Source organism: Uranotaenia lowii, chromosome 2 (genome assembly GCF_029784155.1).
Source record: "Uranotaenia lowii strain MFRU-FL chromosome 2, ASM2978415v1, whole genome shotgun sequence".
Lineage (NCBI taxonomy): Eukaryota > Metazoa > Arthropoda > Insecta > Diptera > Culicidae > Uranotaenia > Uranotaenia lowii.
In genome coordinates this window covers 2,493,856-2,515,589 of record NC_073692.1, presented here as the reverse complement: position 1 = coordinate 2,515,589, position 21,734 = coordinate 2,493,856, and the positions used below count along the sequence as shown (strand labels likewise).

At 34.4% G+C, this 21,734-nt stretch overlaps 1 protein-coding gene across 7 annotated transcripts in view; it reads right to left on the bottom strand.

The window, feature by feature from the left end:
• The window catches only part of LOC129741029 (1-phosphatidylinositol 4,5-bisphosphate phosphodiesterase epsilon-1-like), a 75,525-nt gene that overhangs the window by 39,762 nt on the left and 14,029 nt on the right, over positions 1–21,734 (bottom strand). For 5 of the 7 annotated variants that reach the window (XM_055732721.1, XM_055732725.1, XM_055732722.1 and 2 more), the window contains exon 3: positions 2,329–3,171. In XM_055732721.1, the coding sequence (XP_055588696.1) occupies positions 2,329–2,928 (600 nt within the window). In that variant the 5' untranslated portion in view covers positions 2,929–3,171. Of the gene's footprint in view, positions 1–2,328; positions 3,172–13,023; positions 13,247–13,316; positions 13,472–17,106; positions 17,125–21,734 lie in introns of those variants that run through there. The other 2 variants (XM_055732724.1, XM_055732726.1) reach the window with 2 other exon arrangements.

The following is a 21,734-nucleotide window of genomic DNA, read 5'->3' as shown; positions in this document are numbered from 1 at the left end:
AATGATTCTAATAGGCACGTTTTTTCTATTCATATTTCAAAACAAAGTTATAAAAGTCATGATGAAACGGTGAGTTTTAAGATTTACGTCATAAATATAATAAGAAACATAACCATGTGCAAAATTAGGAACAAAAAGTATAATAATGGGTACGCCGATACACTTTTCCCTCATATGCCCATAATTAGGAACAGATATGTTAATAATTAGGAACAATTAGGATAGCTGCAAGCTTTGTATGAAAATTTTAAATTTATACATTTTTACACCTCTCATAACTTTTTTGGGTTGTTTTAACTGCCAGGAAAAGCAATAAAATTTTTGGAAGCGATTCATTCAGTCCTGAATAAGCGCAACGAGTATTAATTTTGTATGGAAATTTGTATGAGAAAATAGAATTTTTCATTCAAAATTCGCAAAATATGTACTGGAAGATCAAAATAATATAACTTTGGATAATTAATATTCCTTGATTCTTGCAGTAAATTTCATGTGAACAAACCACAAACCTAACATATGCTCTAGAAAAGATATTCGATGTTATACAAAAAAAGTTTTTCAAAATGTACTTTCTTATTTCAGCGTTTTAGACTGCTTATTTGAAAGCTATTTTATTGTAGGATGAAAATTTAAAAAAAATCAAAAACCTGCTTTACATAGCTAATGAGTTTGTTGATTAATATAACCTTTGGAAAAATATTTCATGAAATTATTGTAAGCAAAGCCTGTCATTTTTGAACACTTTTAATAAATTCAGATTTTTTTTATCTTGAAACAGTTATAACTTTTTTCATGAAATACATAGCTTCTTTTCATGTGAGCAAAAATTGAAGCTTAAGAACAGGCAAAACCAATAATTTAAAACAAACTTCATTTCAAGCTTATTTGAATTTTCTGGATGAATTTATATGCAAAATTTTCTTCTTCCATACAAAATTAAAACGCGTTGCGCTTATTCAGGAATCAACCAAATCATCTTAAATTTCACACTGATGCTTGGTGACCCAAAAAGCATCGAAAAAACATATGGGAGCGAAAAGTCATTTTTTGCAGCGGTCTAATGAACATACTTGAAAAAACTTGTAATTTTTCGATAATTAAAGCTTAAAATGAGTATTTAAAACTTTAACAGTCCACAAAAAAAATTGGAACAAAGTTACAAAAAAAATTATCTAAAAAATAAAGATTAGGCATACTTATGTCAAAACTGAAAAACATTGACAATATATACCGAAATAAGGCACATCCACCCCACTTGTTAAAAGAATCAGTGTTATAGGCACAGATAACAGATAGCGAGCCCCGAACAAAAATGTGTTGAAAACGTGTTGAGAATACCAACCTAAGTTTCAAACCAATTCGTAAGTGGACTAACATCCATAAGATGTCGCTACCAGTACAACAATTTTTTTTTTCATTTTTTCGACACGCTTAGAAATGAATACTCATCGCTTATCTTAAAGGGGGTCAGTGCAATATATGACAGTAACACATTTTTTGTGTAAATAATTTAAAAACCTCATAATTTAAAAAAAAAATCAAATCATATTTCAATCACACGTAAATCGCTGTCATATGCCTTGTTGTATCAATATTGGCGCTGAATTGAAAGTTGAATTCCAAGTTTTGGAGTATGGGCTGGGATTTTACTATCGGTAAATAGTTTTCTAGAACAGAAAATGTGAACATAAATGTTATAGTTGTAAATTATCCCGGTTAATGTTACCTGAGATCGATAGAAGAGGACTTGTAAATCATGATTAATAATAACTTTATTCATTTCTATACTGATTACTTATCCTGAGTTACAAGTCCTCATGTATCAATCTCAGGTAACATTAACCGGAATATCGACCCATAATTTACAATTATAACATTTATGTTCACAAGTTCTGTTTTAGGAAATTGTTTACTGATAGTAAAATCCCAGCCCATACTCCAAAACTTGGAATTCAACTTTCAATTCAGCGCCAATATTGATAGAACAATATGGGGCATATGCTGAGACATATGACAGCGATTAAAGTGTGATTGGAATATGATTGGCATTTTTTTTTAAATCATGATGTTTTTAAATTTTTTTACATAAAAACATGTGTTACTGTAATATATTGCACTGGCCTCCTTTAAGATAAGCTATGAGTATTAATTTATAAGCGTGTCGAAAAAAGGAAAAAAATAAGTGCACTGGTAGCGACATCTTATGGATGTTAGTCCACTTACGAATTGGTTTGAATCTTAGGTTGGTAATCTCACACACGTCTTGAGCTCCAGCCCGAACTCTGTTCTCTGTGTTATAGGTCTTTTTTTTAAGCGAAATTGATTTACCTGGTAAAACAGTTGGTATTCTGTATCTGTAATGCGCAGCGCAACTTCTTCCGGGAAATGGAGTATACTCTGCAGCTCTTCCAGTTCACCAAAAGATGGTGCTGATGATGAAGTTGCTGGATTTGTGCTTACTCCACCGGCGCTGCTACCCGATGTAACGCTCGTAACGGCTGAGGCTACCAATGTTGCTGATCCCACATTATGCAGAGCAGTTGAAGATGCTGCCGAGACGATTGTTGATGGAAGATTGCTAGTGTTGCCTTGTGGGCTGTTAGTATCAGATACAACATTCTGCAAAGGATCGTTATCCACCAATATTTCCTTAATGTTTCCACTCTCGCAGGCGTTAGAAATCTTCCCTGTGATTATTATTGTAGTCTGCTGATCACTCGATAATGTTACTGCTTTTGGTGTAATACTTAATTGCCCAAACTTTGATCGTAGCTCGTATTCGTTCACGTTGGTTGATTCAAATTTATGATCTTTATCCGCAGGAAATAAGAATTTTGATGAAAAAGAAAATGTTTGCGATGGTATTGTTTCTTTTTCTGCTATTTTGTTGATAATACCATATGGAAGACTCGAAAAGGATTCGCGCATGTTATGCTAATAGACTTGGAAAAATAATTTTTAATTTGACATTTCATTTGGCTTTTGTTTTCAAAATGCAGTACATATAAATTGTTTCATAATTGATGTATTCTCTACTGACGGAGCGTTGTACTGTTAGCGGCATGAGCGATGTGTATGGTACAGATACTACAATCAAAAGCAGATAACTACGAGTTTCTTCGGATTTATATTACATTAGGCCTTGAGTGTGTGATACGGTTTCAAACAAATCTGAAAAGGAAAATAAAATAAGAGATATTATGATAAAAATTTATTTTGGACATAAATTTTGAAATATGTGATTAGTTAGCTAGGCAAGCAATCGGTTCTTCGTTTTTGAATTGGAGAATAATTGTTTTTTAACCTCCCAAAGTCGTTCGGGTCAATATGACCCTAAACGCACATTCAAATCATCATAGCTCTTCGAGAAAAAATCGCAAAAAATTGATTTGAAAAACCTCCCTGGGGAATCACGAAATACACAATCTGTAGTACCAGACAACTTCCTGTGACCACCGGAAGTGCTCCCTCAAAAAAATCCGTAATTAGGCTGTTCGGGTCTATATGACCCGAGAGCTTGCGCATGTTCCCCTGGCCGCAAATATTGACCGATTTCGATGAATTTTAATTCATTGTATAGATAATTTATTCTTGTTTCTCAATATTGAAAAAATAAGTCGAAATATTTCACCAGATCACCAGAAGTTATTTCCGAATGAAAAAAGTCCCGAAAAAGAGCTCTTTTTAGAATGCACAGAACTTGTGACAGGTTCCAAATATTGCACTGATTTTATAATATTTGAAATTGTCAAGAATAAATCTATCCATGGATGTATAAGTTTTTGGTGATCCAAAGGAAGTTTTGGCCGCTATCCCGGAGCTTCCGGTAGAAAAAAATCACACGTGATACATTCCATTTGATTCAAAATTTTCAAGTCCTAACATGCTTTTTCTTAACAATTTGAAAAATGTAGGGAAATTGAGGTTAAAACAGCCATAACTTCTGTTTCCAATCCATGCGTTGGCTCAAATAGGCTTCGTTGGATTCCTTGGAAAAAATTTCATAGGAAACAACCATTTTGGGTCAAAATTTTCAAGTCCGAACATGCTTTTTTCTGGAATTATTGAAAAATGTAGGGGAATTACCATAACTCTATTTTCCGAAGCGTGCGGTGACTCGAAGAGCGTTCATTGAGTTCCTCGGAAAAAATCACACAAGATACGTTCCAAAAGGTTCAAAATTTTCAAGTCCGAACATGCACTTTCATAACAATTTGAAAAATTGAGGGGAATTGAAGGTAAAACAGCCATAACTTCATTTTTCGAAGTGTGCGGGGGCTCAAATAACCTTCATTCGATTGCTCGGAAAAATATCACACAAGATACAACCCATTTTGTTCAAATTTTTCAAGTCCGAATAAGCTTTTTTCAGAAATAATTGAAAAATGTAGGGGAATTGAGGGTAAAAACAGCCATAATTCCATTTTCTGAAGCGTGCGGTGGCCAAAACAGCCTTCATTCGATTCCTCAGAAAAAAATACATACGATAGGTCTGTTTTCGTTCAAAATTCTCTGGTTCGAAACAGTGTTTTTCTGGAATGTTTACAAAATATAGGGGAATTAGGGGTTAAAAAGGCACTATATCTCCGTTCGCAAGCTTGTGCGGCGTTTGCAACTATGTGCAATCGATTCTCCGGAAATTTTCACAAAAGGAAAGTATTATTTCATAGATTTGGGTCATGTAGGACTAAAGATATTGAATTTCTTCGCGGTTTGTACACTTTTTTCCCCATTGTGCAACGTTACAGTTGGCGGATCGTTATTGAAAAACTTATCCGGTACAACTGTGTTCGATGTTTACTCTTGGGCTCGAACTCGTGGACATCGGCTCAGAAGACAACAGACTTGCCAACTGAGCTATATCACAAGCCCTATGAAAGCCACGGGGAATGTTTTTAGTATAGGAATGAAAATAAGGAGGTTTTTTACTTCTTATTTTTGTTATTTTTCATTATGAATAAAAAAAATATTTTTTTTTGTGAATAAACTTTATTTTCACAATCTTTGCACAACATATTTATCACTAACACTACACTTATTAAATATTAAAAACACTCTTGCTTTTGTACATCCTGCAACACAGGAATCCTGTAAAATTTTAAAAGTATGCATTAATAAGCCATTGAAGTCCAGAGCCATTGCTATCAGAAAAATGAAAATAAAAACAAAAAATAGCTGATTACAATTAACCATCTTACCAACCACTTACCGAAACGACAAATCCAAAAAAGATTTAATCTCACTTGCTAACATGTTTCGCTGATGACAACAAACGCAACGGCTTCAAAAAATTTCACAACAGCAAATAACGACGGACCTCAATTTCTTTTTCTACTATGAATTTACCACCAAATGCTGGAGAAAAATGCACAAAACGGATTTGAAATCATCCACTTAGACTTTACGTGAAATTCATGAGTCAGTTATGTGGAAGTAAAGTAGTTACTACGGGGGCGTCCTTGATGCACTATGGTTACTACAAGATTCACGAAGAATCAATATGATGCATCGAAATCTTAGTTTACGTGAAAAATCCCGTAGAAATAATTTGTGACTCCAAATCGCAACGATAAAAAAATCCTTACGGCAAAAACAACACGCAGCGAAAAAATTTTTCATTTCAAAGGAAAGTGCCGCAAAAACAAAGGATTTTTTTTTCGATTTTGGGAAAATTAAAAATTCCTTTGGTTCAAAGGCATTTTCCTTTGTTTCAAAGAATTTTCTTTTGAAAAATCTTTGAATCAAAATCTTAATGCTTTGAAACAAAAAAAAAAGTTTCATTTGATGCAAAGTCGTTTTCGTTTGCTACAATGTAATTTAGATTTAGATTTAAGAGGATTAATTCATTGAACCATTTTCCTTTTATTTCAATTGTAAGAAATACTTTCTGTGGTTCTGAAGTTCCTATTAGGAATTTTTAATAATGAAAAGAAGAATTTACATCTTAAATTTATTTTTATTCCCAAACTTGACACAAACTTTGGTTCACTATAATTTAATCATCCGGTCCTAATTTTGGCCTGAGAGCCTTCTTCTTGGGGCGCTCAATAGACTTCCGGAAGCAACTCCGGTTCCTACCATATTTTTGAGTCAAATATGTTCTATTGTTTAAACTATTGCGGAAACTGCACCCATTTAGACTCCTGTGCAAATAAGGCTGGAACAAATATCAATTTCTTCTTTTGTCACCCCCCCCCCCCCCCCCCTTCGAAATTTTAAAAAACCCGAAGGGGGAAATCAATAAAGTTTGAAGTATTTTATGTAAATTTCGAAAAAAAAAATCAAGAATCCAAAAGATTACAAGACAAAAAACATATTTTGGAAGATGGAAGTTATTTCACCTTTTGTATTCTTGATTTCATTTCATTTTTTAGGTTTTGTGCAATAATACTTTGTTGCATACAAGCTTTCGTGAAATTTATTCCAATTTATTTGTTTTTCACATTATTTTTTATTGTCCCCCCCCTCGCGATGTTCCAACTCCGAGTGACAAAAGAAGGATTTGAAATTTGTTCCGGCCTAATTCCCACGCAGAAATATTTTCGCACTGACGCATGCATAGACAATCGATGGCAGTTTTTCAAATCAGCCGTTGTTCGCTTCTGATTTTCGAATCACTTTTCGAAACGGCATAATCGTGGTTGTTTTTAACGAATATCGTATTTATTAAGACAATTTTGATAAAAAAAAATATCCTAAATTGTGATGATTTTTATTAAGGATTAAACTGTGAATAGCTCTTCACACGATGATACTAACAACATGTTTTGTTCAGCAAAGTTTAAGTGCACAAAAATCCGCATCTTTTGATGGAATTGGTATCAAAAATATTTCACGCATGGTACACATTTTTTCAATTGAAAACAAAATTTTTAGAATAGAAAATTTTTTTTTTCATGGAAATAGCTTGCTTGTTTTAAATTTTGATACAAATTTGGATCATTTTTCATTTTTACGTGTAGTATTTAACTCAAAAAAAAATATATATAAAATAAATAAATTTTATGAAAATTTTCGAGCCCAAAATTTATTTAAAATCAAATCTTTTGAAAGTAGACTTTTTCCAAAGATCGCGCTTGCGGAACCTCTAAACATGATTTTTTTTGTCGGCCTCATACAAAAGTTTGTTCTGAAGATCCTGGATCAAATTTATGGAAGTCTACCAGTAAAAAAGAGAGGGATATATGTAGAAAACATTTAAGTTAACAAGATACAAATGAATGACAAAAATACTTTCCCTTTAACATTGAATGAAATGTAGGGAAGATAATCAAGCACTTGCAATTATTGGCATGATGAACAAAATTAGAAAACACGGTGAGTAGAGATTTCGTTGAAGTGAAGGAGCCTCCGAAAGGCTGGTGTAGATACGTCTGGAGTGGTTTTGGAATCACAAAAAGTGATAGTATTGATGGTGTTTTTTTTATGTGTGATGCGATATATGCCTGCCAGGCAATGGCTTCAATTTTTATACTTCCTTTAGTGTCAGTTGGCTTGGAATAAAATATGGCAAATGAGAAAAGCGCCTAGTGAAAATTAAAAGTGCAAAAAAAAAGTATGGGCCGGCATCATTTAGTTTTCCATCCCTCGACGTGTTCAGGCATGGGCACAAGAATCTACCGGCTTGCTACGATTGATCGCGATGAATTTCGGTTCCAACTAACAAGAAGAATTGAACGACATGGCAAAGAATAAAGAGCAGAGCATTGATTGATAATGCGTGGGTGAGCGTGGGCCATTTCAAACTGAAAAATTAAATGAAGGATGATGGGTTACCATGGTTTATCGTATGAGTATATAGTCTGGATTGTGTGCTACATGGGAGTTTGTAACCGAAAATAAATTAATAATGGGTGGGTGATTATGAAACCCGGTTGCGACGATTGGAGAAATTACCAGTTCATTTCCCCAGAAGAAGAGTCGGTGCTTGCGGAAAGGAAATCGGTGAGGAAATTCCATGTTGCTATTTAACTATCTCTCTTTTACCCCGCTTTATTTAGTAACATTAATCAGGTTATTCCCGCACTTTCCCACAGGTGCAAGTGAAATGCAGATACCATAGATAAGATGAAAATCATTTCTCCTCTCTCTTTCCTTTAATCACTAGATGGTGGCTCGTATTTTTCGCTATAAGAAAATTCACTCAAATCAAGTAGGCGACGATCAACCCCCTGGCAACTTGACGTTTCCCATACTAATCGCGTGTGCCAGTTTTTCTGGTTCTCTGGTTCTGTCAAAATCTCATTTTCACTCAACAAACATATCGAAAGGGTGGATAATGAAATGTTCGACAAATTCAAAGGTTTCAAAAATTTATTTTTTATTGAAAAGAAAAAGTTTTCAAAAACAATGATTAAGAATTACCTATTAAGCGGAAAAGGAGTTGATGTTTAAAGAAAAACACGATAATATGACCAAAAAAGTCAGCGTTTCAAATTACTTTTATTTATGAAACACACAAGCAAATTTTAATTCAAAAATCTTTGTAATTGGTTTATTGTAAAGTAAATTTCAAAAACAACATTTTATTCATTTGTAAACAATATTAACTTTGTTTGATTTTTTTCGAATAGATTGTTTAGAATCATTATGTTGCTTAGCGAAGGACTCCTTCCAAATTTTAAATAAAAATCAACACATAATTTCAACAACACGTTTTGATGGTTAACTAAAGTATCTTGATCCAAAATGTGTTCGGCTAACCTTCTAAAAACATCCCGTGCATCATTTGAAACCCGTGTCAGAGTCCGATTCATTAGCATCCTAATAGTATGCTAAATTTATACTTTGATGATTTTGTTCTACAATTTTTACCTCCAACTCGGTTATTCTGCACACCTTTAACACATCGGCATTAACTTCTAAAGTCTCGACGAATTCGTCTCCGGAAAGGAATAAGGTCATTCATTGCTGTTTCGAAGAAATTCTCGTACTCGTACTCGTAAGAAAACTGTGCACAATTTGATCTCTCCGTTCGGCTTCCATGGCGGTTGTTTACAAAATGCTATCGTTTGGTGTTATGACATAAATACATGGTGAAAGGTAATGAATTTCCCGACACGTGGGTGAAAAAAGTTTCCAAATCCGTCCACTAGGAGCGCCACAATGAGCAAAAGAATTTGTTCCAATATTAAATGAAGCAGACATTAATCTGCCAATAAAACTATTGAAAAGTTCATTTCTGCAATCTTCACATTTGATGCTACGAATGCTGTTATTTTTTTTTAAATTAAACTTGCCGAAATTTTATCTGTACGTCACTTGTTCAAATTCATAGCCATCACCTCAAGACGTTTCCGCTTTCATTCTCAGTGTTTACCATCTCAACATATTTGTTAAACTAATATTTCATAACATTCAGCTGGATAAAATTTTACCGTAATAAACTTAAGGAAATAGCGAAACTATTTCAAACCGCGTTATGTTTAACGAAAGAATCTCATAACTCTAGCTGGTAACGCCTTGTAACAAAAACAAAACGGATTCGGATGAAAGATGGCCATTTTGTAATCTTTGCACTAAACAGTAATTTTATTATGTTGGAACCGAGAATGGAACACAAATAGATTGAAATTAAATTACTAATTTCATTGACAACTATTTTAAAATTTAGTTATAAAGTTATCCTTTTTTCTTTTTTGCATCACTTTTGATTATGTGCCCTTTTAAAATGGTATTTCGTCAGTTGAATTGCATCCAAGGATGCCGAAACAAAATCAAGTGATTTCAATGGAAAATGAACGTTGCCGCTGCTAGGGACGACCAGGATGGATGTAAACAAACGCGACTAGTGCGACATCTACAAACTTGAAGACGGCACAGCAAACTCGACTAAACTGTCAAGTTGCCAGGGGGTTGGCGACGATTGTGCTCCATTCGGGTCCGCATGTTATTCGGTTAACCGAAGACATGTCTCAAATCTTTTCAAAAAATGACAGACCAGAAGCACTACTACGGTACGGTAAAAGCAAGTGAATCCATTCACTCTATTTTCAAGACTGGAAAATAGTGCGGCTAAGAATCTATTCAAAATTTTTGGTATTTCATCTAATGACTAGGTATAAATTTTTTGTTAACATTAAAGAAACAAGAATCTATTAACTGATTTTTGAAAAGGATTAAAACCAATAAAAGTTTCACATGTGTAATTTTCTTAGAACCATCCCAATAATAATTTTTCTTCAGTATGCTCAACTTAAGGGCTCATTAAAACCCAAATCTTTGCTTTAACAATCATATTTTTATTAAACTTAATTCCATATACTTTTCACCCAACTGCTAAATAAAAAAAAATCCTAGCCTACACAGTAAACGAAAATTACCGAGTTCGGTAATTTTTTTACCGAAATCCTAACATGTGGAGTTCGTTAAACCGTTCGGTAATTTTTCTCATGGCAGAGAAGTGACAGCTGTCAAATATTACAGACCTTTTTCGGTAAAACTTTACCGAACCTCGGCTGATCATATCTAAGATCATCTGTCAAATTATGACAGTTGTCAACGTGACAGTTCGCTATATTACCGAAAAAGCGGTATTGTTGAACCAAAATGCCTGTAATTATTACCGAAAGGTCGGTAATGTTTAAAAGGAAAACTATAAAAGCTCGGTAGTATATACCGAACAACTGGTAGAATTTACTGTAATACCTTTATAAATTACCGAAAACCTGAAATTATTACCGAAATACCTGTAATTATTACCCAATTATCTAGAACTATTACCGAAATACCGTAATTTTTTTACCGAAAAGCTGTAAAAGTTTGGTATTATTTACCGAACGACCGGTATAAGTTACCGAAATACCTGTAACTATTACCGAAATGCCGGTAAATATTCTCTAAATGCCGATAAATTTCGGTAAAAGTTACAGAAAAATCGGTAACTTTTACCGGAAAACCCGTAAATTTTACCGAAATTTCAGTAATTTTTACCGAAATACCGGTAATATTTAACGAAAACTGTAAAATTTTCGGTAATTTTTACCGATACCCGTAAAATGTTCAGCACTTTCAGCTTATGATGCACAGCACATTACACGAGATGATTCGAGTCTCCATAATACATTCCAATCGAAAAATTTCTATTCTGAAGAACACATATATGGACCCTCTCCATCAAATCGATGTTTTCGCCTAAAACAAAAGTGTCATCTCGAAATTTTCGACTCGTGTCATACTTCATGCCGACCGACAAGAAATGACACCTGTCGAAAATTTCGTTTCAGAAGTCATCTCCGCTTTATGCGAAAACATTAATTTTACAAAGCCTCTAAGGTTCATATGTGTTCCTCAGAGAAATTTTTTCGCTTGAAATATCTTCTGGAGACTCGAATCATCTCATATTATGCGATGTGCATCCTAAGCTGAAATTACTGAACGTTTTCCACGGTACAGTAAAAATTACCGAATTATATATTATTATAATTATATTTATTACAAACATTATGTACAGAATTGAAACATCACATTTGACATAAAGTTCTATTGCAGTCCACCAAAATTTTCAGAAGACTCAAAGTTGCAAAAACATAAAGTGTTCATTGAAAAATACAAACATTGCGGAAATGAAAATCTCGAAGAGTTGCCCATTTCTGTTCATTTTTTGCTTTTGTATGATCAGTTCAAATAAAAAATTAAAATATTTCGTAATTTGTAATCACGAACATAGTGCTAAAAGCTAACATAGTAGTTCAAAAATGATTTCTATTTAAATTTATTTTCCATAATTCATTTTCTAAATGATTTGATAAATGTATTGATGACGGTTGTCGAGTAAAAAATAAAAAAAAATCTATACTAATGTTATACCAGAACCAACGTACATGAATCCAGTATCTACCAGACAGAAAATGTACACCTATTTATAATGATTTTGAGACCTCTTCTACAAAGATGAATCAAGCTAGCTAAATAATTAATTTATATATTTAAACTTTAAACAGTAAGGTCATTTCCCTGCAATCTTAAGATTACTTGACAATTTATATTTGTTCGAAAACTTTGATTTGTTTTAAATACTTAATAATCTTATATTCATTTTCGGAAATCTTATTCAGTGAAAAGCTTATGTTGTTATGAGTCCTAACTGTTCCCTGATGTTTTCATATCTTTTACAGTTACAGTTACAGTTTTCTAAGGAAAATAAATTCATGGCACAGTTAATTATTATTTAACTTGGGTAAATAAGCTTAGAAGGCTCGACAGTTAAAAAATAACTAGAATTTCAACTCAACAGAAATAAAGAAACATGTATGAATATGAATTTGAAATTTGAGTCGGAAACTGAATCTGAAATTTGGGTCTTAATGTGAATTTCAAATATAAAACTCAATCGATAATCTGAATCTGAAATCTTTATATTAATTCAAATATATAATCTAAATTTTAATTGAACTTTAAATCTGAATCTCAGTCTGAAATCGTATTATAAATCTGGATCAGAATCTTAAAATGAATCTAAAATCTGAATCTAAATTTGAAATCTGAATTTAAAATCTGATTCTGAAACTGAAATATGAATCTGAAACTGTAGGCAATGTGGAACTAGATCTGAAATCCCGATTTAAATGCGAATATTTTTTTTTTAAATTTTTGCTCAAGGACCCTCCGCTCACCCCCTCCACCAAACAGCTCAATTGAGCTGCCTGGTATGGGCTCCTTGGGTCTTAACTTTAAAACTGAATCGGAAATTTCAATCTGAATTTTAATACGATATATTCATTTAAATCTTAAATCTGAATCTTAAATCTGGATGTAAATCTAAAACTGAACCTTAAATCTGAATATCGATCTGAAATCTGAATCTATTTGAAGTCTGAAACTGAATTTGAAAACCTTAGTCTAAAACTTAATGTTAATCTCCGATTTGGAATTGATTCGGAAATCTGAATCTGAAATATTTATCTGAATCTGAATTGTAAATCTTAATCTGAAATTTGAATCGGAATCTATAAATGAATCTGAATAAGAAATCTGAATCCAAAACTCAAACGCAGCAAGCTGTCTGCAATACAGGTTGTATACCTTTTAAATTTTAACGTTGCATTTGGTTGACGAACGAAAAAAAATGTCGGAAACAAAGTTTCGTTGAAATAGACCTTTTCACTTATCGCTAATTGCCATTTTGGGTAAAGCTGTTGGTTGTCGATTGGCCGCCCAGATGCTTGGTGTGAACCTTGTCTGATTTCAGCACGTTCTGCACGGCCTGGAGAATCATCTGCCCCTCAAACAAGGCATGACGTGCACCCTGTAAGATAAATAATTGTTTAGAATATTTTAACGATGTGCAGCATTTTATAAAACTTATTCAGACACACCTTATGAAAGCGGAAAATCAAATAAGGTACACAAGGTAGTTCAACTTTCCCTAAGAAAACCTCAAGAGTTATAATGCTATCGTTCATCGTTTCTGTACAAATTCGGGACAACCAACACGTCGAACTAATTCGGGTTGCTCACCAGCTGCATTGTAGTGTTTTCAACAATTTATCTCGCTCTGAAACATTAATAAGAATTGATACACTCAGTGAAAAATATTTTGTTTTTTCGATTCGACACTTTTCGATTGATTAAAGGATAACACAAGATTACTATTAGTGTTTTCGGTTATTGGCAGTGGCAACCTAGTTACCCACGAGTTTTGCCCTAACTGCTGTTATTATGTTCGGTTATTAATTCAGAAGTCCACTAGTTTTGCCCGAGATTTGAACCTCAAGCAGGCGGTTGCACCCCGTAAAAGTTGTCAGTGTTGGGGGTAAACATAAGGGTGAGTATAGCAACCATATATTTGCATCGTCCCGGGTAACGATTCTGTTTGTTTATTCAGAAAAAGTTTTGCCCCACGCGAGTGAAGATAAACGAAAACGGCATATGATTCAAACGTAAAGGAATGTTTTCAGGCGAATTCAAAAATAAATAATAAAGAAAGTACTTACTTTTAAACAAAGCCACCGTTGATCTTCACTGTAGTTCGGGGTCGTTAGAATATCCTTCAGACAGACCTTTTTTTATCGATCGAACGTAGGCTATCCTCCAGAGTGGAGAGCTCAGGATAAACTTTCGACGAAATCCACCTGCACATTGGCATCAGAATCTAAAAAAAAGCATGGGTACACACTATTAAGTTTTTGGTGTAAATTTATGTCAAAAAGGATGCACAAAACTGAAGCATCACTTTTGACATAAAACTAATCTCAGAAAGACGTAAACGCTTAGAGCCATAAATCACCGAAGACCTAAATTCTGACAGGTATAGATATAAAATTACACATTTGACACAACATTACATCATCGATGATGTAAACTTAAATCAAATTTGATGCACAAAAGTGAAGCATCGATTTTAACATAAAATAAGATCATCTCAGGAATAATATTACGTCATATACATTTTTCGTGATATGAGCTTTCGAAGACACAATTGAAAAATACATAACATTCCATTTTGTTTTGTATTCTTTTATTTTTAAAACAGTTTTCTCCAGATCATACCAAATTAATTTCTGAAATTCATCGATGATTTTTTACAAAACCTTAAAAAATTTCAACTGTCTTTATCGTAAGATACTCGTACACGGTATTAGAAAAGTTTATAAGCTATACATTATAAGCGGAAAAGGAAGTAATGAAAAATACAACAATTAAAGAAACACGCACACAGTAGAAAAAAAATCTAATTTTAGAGGGGAACAACAAAGATCGAAACCATCGCTTAGCTGAACACACAAATTAAAGTTCAATCCATTTACATATCCCATCGCTTATCGATATATACACATTTGCAACTGTCGTTCCTCTAGCTTTTGAACTTAAGCCACGGTTCACTATAAAATTGATATAAAATGCAGAGTTCATTACGCTGGATTCTTGTTTTAAAACGATTGTCATGTACCTACGTTTGAAAAATAGATCGTTTAAAAAGATTTCATAACAACCGGGTAAAAGTCATTGCTCATTTCTAATAAAGTGGCCTACGTGGACTTTAAATTGATCTTTGTCAACCTGGTAGACCATTTTGAAGCGATTTGAAGGAAATCGGGAAGCACACGGGCACGAGACATGGATATTGCTCGAGGAGGACCTGCGTACACTCGGAGTATTTGAGCGACGAGTGTTAAGAACCATCTTTGGCGGCGTACAGGAGAACGGAGTGTGGAGGCGAAGGATGAACCACGAGCTCGCGCGACTCTACGGCGAACCCAGTATCCAGAAGGTTGTGAAGGCTGGCCGGATACGCTGGGCTGGACATGTTGCGAGAATGCCGGACGACTGTCCTGCAAAACAGGTGTTCGCTACGAATCCGGTAGGAACAAGACGAGCGGGGGCTCAACGAGCGAGGTGGTTAGACCAAGTGGAGCGTGATCTGGCGAACGTGGGGTGCCCGAGAAATTGGAGAACGGTTGCTATGAACCGAGTGAATTTTAGGAATTATGTTCGTCAAGTTATGTCGTAAGACGGAATACTATGTAAATAAATAAATAACGGGAAGCACAAAGATATGTTTTGGATATTTTTTTTTTTTGTAACTGTTGTTCCGGAACTCCCACAGAATCTCTTAGTGGCCATTTCAAATAAATTGACCACCCAAGTGAAATTTGGAAAAAAGGCGGAAACCTCTAGGACCTGTTGTTGACATGGTTGAAAATCGTCTTATTTTGAGAAAATCGTTTAAAAAAATGGTTAAAATAAAACCGTGTAAAACATGATCTTTTCAAATAGAACCCAGTGTACTAGAGATTTTGATTTGTCTAAATGTTAGCTGCTCAACACAACATCGCAATTTTCTTATCCATCGTAATGAAATTCCCTTATTTCTATCCAGGTAACTTAGAATTATTCATTTATAAATAGTCAAAACTGACAACGGGTTTAAGGAACAATAAAATAGGTCCTTAGAAAGCACTTATTCAACTCAGTCATTGAAAGCTTGCTTCTGGTGATAGTAAAGTCCATACTAGTGATAATAATTGTTTCCAGCCACTCACCCAATTTCTTGTTGTCTTTATCCATTCTGCCTTCACACAAAAAAGCTGCATTCTAAGATCACGCACTTGAACCAACAATCAACCATTTTTGACAACAGGCAGGCGGGAGTCAGAAAGCCCATAAGTTACACTGAACTGTTGAAGGACAGAAATTCAATCAATATTAAATAAAAATTCGAAATTAATTGAACCTTACCTGGAAGAATATGCGCAAAAGATGAGGCAAGTCTGTTTTCATTTTCATTTTTCAAACTCTCCAGGGCTAGCCATCAAAGATGCTTCAGTTTTTTTTATAACTAGTTTTTAGCATGTCCAAATCCACAGCTTCCTATCAGCGGAACAAAAAATGCTTCACCAGGGAATCCAGCGCTGGTTGGATGGACAATAGATTCTTAGGTTCGTTCAGAAGATCCTTACAATAATGTTGTAGAACACAGAAATTATCGGTTCCAAACCGGATAAAAATATTCACACAGCTTTGATGTTCTTCTGCTGGAACCGGGCCTACATCGAATGAGAGCATCCATACGGCGCTTTTGGTAAAAAAATCTGCTTTGTCATCTGTCGACCGAAGGCCTTTCTTCCGATTTCAAGTTGGTGCACATCTGAAAAAAGTATAGAACGAAAAAAAGTTAGTATCGGTTGATCTAGATGAGAATTCCATTTTGAACAAACCGGAGTACTGCTACGGTTTACGCTGCAAGCCGAAAAACTACACCACTTTGGTAACGGACATGGATGTTGTGATCGTGTGTGGAGATTCTGTTCCATGACAAATTGGAAATGTCTTGGTACTTGTTCCATGATGCGTCTGGATGGATATCCACAGAAATTCTTCCACACATTAAATGCAGATCCAGTGATATTTATTTGTTGGTAACTGTTCACTTTGGCAATGCAAATCAGAAGGCTCACAGTTTTTCCGTTAATTTTAAGTTTTCCAGTCATTTCCTGCCCTGACACGATAAATTATCAATTAAAACGCTGCTGCTGCGACGAAGAAAATGCACAACACAACACTCCGGAACGTTTACATAACTTACACGACAAACAGATCTCCTCCAGAACGCTAGTCCACTCCCGCAAAAAACTAAACCATTTAAGAAAAAAAACAAAAACTTACCGCTATCATTTGAAGAAATTTTAAAGTTCCAGAAACCGAGAACATCTGTTCCGGACTAGTGCTATTGCCAGAAATACACCTGAAAGTAAACAAAAATTTAAATGAGGAAAAAAAATTAACGCGCACACACTTCAATTACCGCAGGTGCTTGAGCAGCTCCCGTGGATTGTAATCCTCGAAATGATGCCGAATGAAGACGATTGTTGCTGTTGGGTAGCAGCAGCTGGTGATCGCGAGATTTTTTTGGCAAAATTCAACCCCCTTACAACCGCGATACCGAAATTTTACTGCTTGATTGAAAGCATCCCGCTCGCGCATACAGAATTGGAAATGTTTTTGCTTCTTTTTCTACAGCGCAAGCGGGATGCCACCAATGCCACTCATACATCGCGGTTATTAGAGTGAGACAGTTGCGCTGAGAAACGGACGCTCGAAATTTGACGTTTGTATTGACATCGACACTGATTTACAGTTTTCGGTTGTTTTTTACCGAAAATTTACGGCAAAGCGATTTGTTTACATAAAAATACAAGAACTTCGGTACATCATGAATCGAATTACCGAACTCGGTAAAAACAAGACGTCAGATTGATCGTTTACCGAAAATTTTCTAATTACAGAACAGTTTCTGTAAACTAAATCACCGAACTCGGTAATTTTGGTTTACTGTGTATAACATTTTACCTATTTTAACGATCAATTCAAGTCCACACTGGACTTTTCAAGATACAGCGGCAAATTTAGTTTGTTTTACATACAATATTTTAGGAACATCGGTAAGAATCTTCATTTCTCAAACAAACTGGGACGCCAATTTGTATCCCCCCGATGTTAGTTCGAGCCGCTCATGGTTATGTATGGCTTGTTGTTGGATTTTTTTATGATGAAATATGGTGATTTATTCAATTTCCAGCTATCGACTTGGGCATCGCCTGAAATATTCACCTCAGCACCGGATTCTTTTATTTTAAGATATTCATGGAATTTACAGTTTCAGTTATTAGTATACTTAAAAATTGTGCAGATTCTCTTTCCTCGAACCTCACTGTTTACTATTTATTTATATCGCAATTAACGTCTGAATTCCATGTAATTTGATTGATTATTTCATACAGCATGTACATCGCCAACATAATGTAAACATTTATTACTACCATTTTTTTATTCATTTATTTTAACAATACAATTTCCTTGAAATATTATTAGTAGGACGTGGTCATGTTTACTGTTCTTAGTTTTTTTGTACTTTAAATGAGTTTATCATTTTCGATATTTTGATTCAAATATTTTGCATCGCAATTTTTTAATACTTTAAAAATTGTTTATTTTAGATCAGATGGAAATAAATATGGTTATGATACTGATTAAGGTCGGTTACAGCTAAAGGTAAGCTTAGTGTGTCTCGAGGTAAGTTGGGTATTAAGGTGAGATTATTCTGTTGTATAATTATTTCATTTATTGATTATATTATATAAGAGCGTTCAATCAGTTGCCAGCTGGGCAGGTATCTACACGCATGCGGAATACCTGTCGAAGATTCATAACACTGAGAATGCTATGAATTTTATACGGTTGCGAAACTGTTTGCTCGTTCTACAAATAAGACATACACATACACGAAATTCATTCATTACATGACAGTTCACACGAAGCCATGGTGTCGGGTATGTGCTAATTTGCATTGAAGATTGGCCGAACTTATAATCTAAAGAATGCAATTTAGCGCATACGTTGGCGAAACTGCGGTGAATCCGTGCACCCATGGTGGATTATCTACATACATACATACATACATACAAAAGTTTGTTCTGAACATCCTAATCTACCATTTGGAGGATGAGCACCCAGATTCCCAGAAGTTATGCAATTTTGGGACACCCTAATGCGCATATAGTGCAAAAAAGGCATTAATTCAGAGTTATATATGGGAATATAGTGTTGCTTAAGGGCTATGTTGTAGTGCTTATGGTTACTTGGGGAGCTAAACAGGTCCATTTTCCTACAGAGCATTTGTATCGGAAAAATGGTAGGTTTGCCACATACCGTCGGTATTGCGAACCTGCAAAATTTGTCAAAAAGAAATAGCCAGAAATTGGTCGAACTTTTGTTCTAAGTGTCCAGTCAGTGTGATCACTGATCAGCGCTTAAACCACTGACCATACTGACTGGACACTCGATTTCGATTTCTGGATAATTTTTAAAACAGTACGCAATATCGATTCCAGAGTGCGCATCGATCTATTTGAAGAAATGCTATCCCAGTTACCCAAGTAACCATAAGCATTAAGCCAAAACCCTTAATCAGCATTACATCAACATTTCTAATGCAAGCTAGCAGGAAATCAAAATTTCTAATGCAAGTTGGCATTATATCAACATTCATGATGCTTTTTAGTTTTATACAAGCATTATTAATGCATAGAAGCAATAAAGAAAATTAGCACTAATGATAGCACTATATGCACATGTAGAGCTACTATATAAAGTTAACAAGCATTAAGAGTGGTGTGACCCGAACAGTACTTGAGGTACGGGTTTTTTTACCCACCTTATCAGCATCAAGAGTGGTCGAAAGGGTAAAGGTGCAAGGAAAGATAAAGACTGCTGCGGGATCCTCGGTTCGAGACTCATCAAATGTAATCTATAATTCAATTATAATCACTTCTTATTTCATAGAAGAATTCATTAAGCAGGTTGATTGATGTTGTAGATAATAATTTATTTTTTTAAAAATTTTTGTTCATTTTAATTATTTAAAGAATAATAATTAAATAAACAAAAGGTGTTCTAAGTATGCATTGTTAATGTTTTTTTACGGCTTTCGAAAAATGACGTTTTGATGGTGCTCTAATTCAGCATTTGTAATGCTTATTAAAGGCTATATAGTGATATCATTTAATCAGCCCGCTATTTCGCCTTTTTAGCATTAAATCTGCATTATATACGCATATAGTGCAAAACAAGCATTATTACAGAGTTATATATGGCAATATAGTGTTGATTAAGGGCTATGTTTTAGTGCTTATGGTTACTTGGGTAGGAAACCCAAGGAAACCTTGGGGGGTCTTTCTGATTTTTAAAATGTCACCAATAACTAAAAAGACATCAGATGACTAGTCGCTTCTAGGGAGTTTATTACCAAAGAGATTGCTTTCCTGTGAAACCTGGGACATAACATGTCGAAACAGGTGCCAAGCTATTTGAAATTGCTTCTTTGGTATTGAATTATGAAGGTCGAATTTGAGCAAGATATCTTAAAAATAGTTGGTGTAATGAAAGATGATCTTTAACCTTAAGCATACCATACTTTCAACCACACGTATCCACATGATAAGGCATTCAGGAAGATTTTTGAAAAAAAAAATAAAAAAGGCCACAATTTATGTTTATTTTGAAATTTTTGAAAAATCATTATTGACCCCAAAATCTTTTAAAATTTTAAAGAAAAATATGAGTTTCTAATTTGATTCAGCAAATATTTTTTTAAAAAAATAGCTAGACATCCTGGCCAGATTTGACTTATCTGAAATCTATACTAGATTAAGGAGCAAGCCTGAATAGGGTAACGGACTTATTTTGGACCAGGAGACCTATTTTGGACCACTTTATCTAGCTCTCTGATTAAGCAACTAATAATTAAAAAAAATAGTACATGACATTAAGTGCCCGGGCTTCAACTATATCTGCTAAAAAATTCCATGATGTGTTGCTTTACAAGAGAGCTAGACAAGGTGGTCAAAAATAGGTCCTCTGGTTCAAAATAAGTCCGTTACCCTATATCCCGAAAATCTGGATTGAACAATAATCATAGTATAAAGCGATGCTTGTCAGCATTCTACAGTGAAAGATACGCGGATATACCTTAGATGTTTTGTTGAAACCATAAGTTTTTGATGATTGTGTAGGCTTAACAATACTACCTTTGGATATTTTATAAATTATCCAAAATCATTTGAAAAGTTTTACAAGTCTGTAGAAGATATTCGGCCTATTCGGCCTATTCGGCCGAATACTTAGCTCAACTATTCGGTGAGCCGAATATTCGGCTTAACGGTTTTTCGGCGATATTCGGCGCCGAATATTCGGCCGACCGAATATTCGGTACATCTCTAATCGTGATTGATGTGAAACGGAAATTCAAACAATAAAATCATTATCTACAACATCAATCAACCTCATGAATGAAGGATTATGCATAATGAAATGTTCTATGAAATGAAAAGTGATTATAATTGAATTATGAATTACATTTGATGAGTCTCGAACCGAGGATCCCGCAGCAGCCTTTATCTTTCCTTGCGCCTTTACCATTTCGACTACTCCTGATGCTGATGAGGTGGGTGAAAAATCCTGTACTTCAAGTACTGTTCGGGTCACACCACTTTTTTATTGCTTCAATGCATTAATAATGCTGATTGAAAACTACCCAGCAAACATTTTTGTAGGTATATTTCTCAACAACTTTGTTATACGTTTCATATACATTATAGAAAGATCGTATGAAACTCGAAAAAACAGCATTTACCTACCAAAGTGGAGGCAATATACATACATATTTTCAACTTCTGGCTAAAGCGATAAGATTATACGATTTGGACGATATAGAACACCATATTCATACATACTGA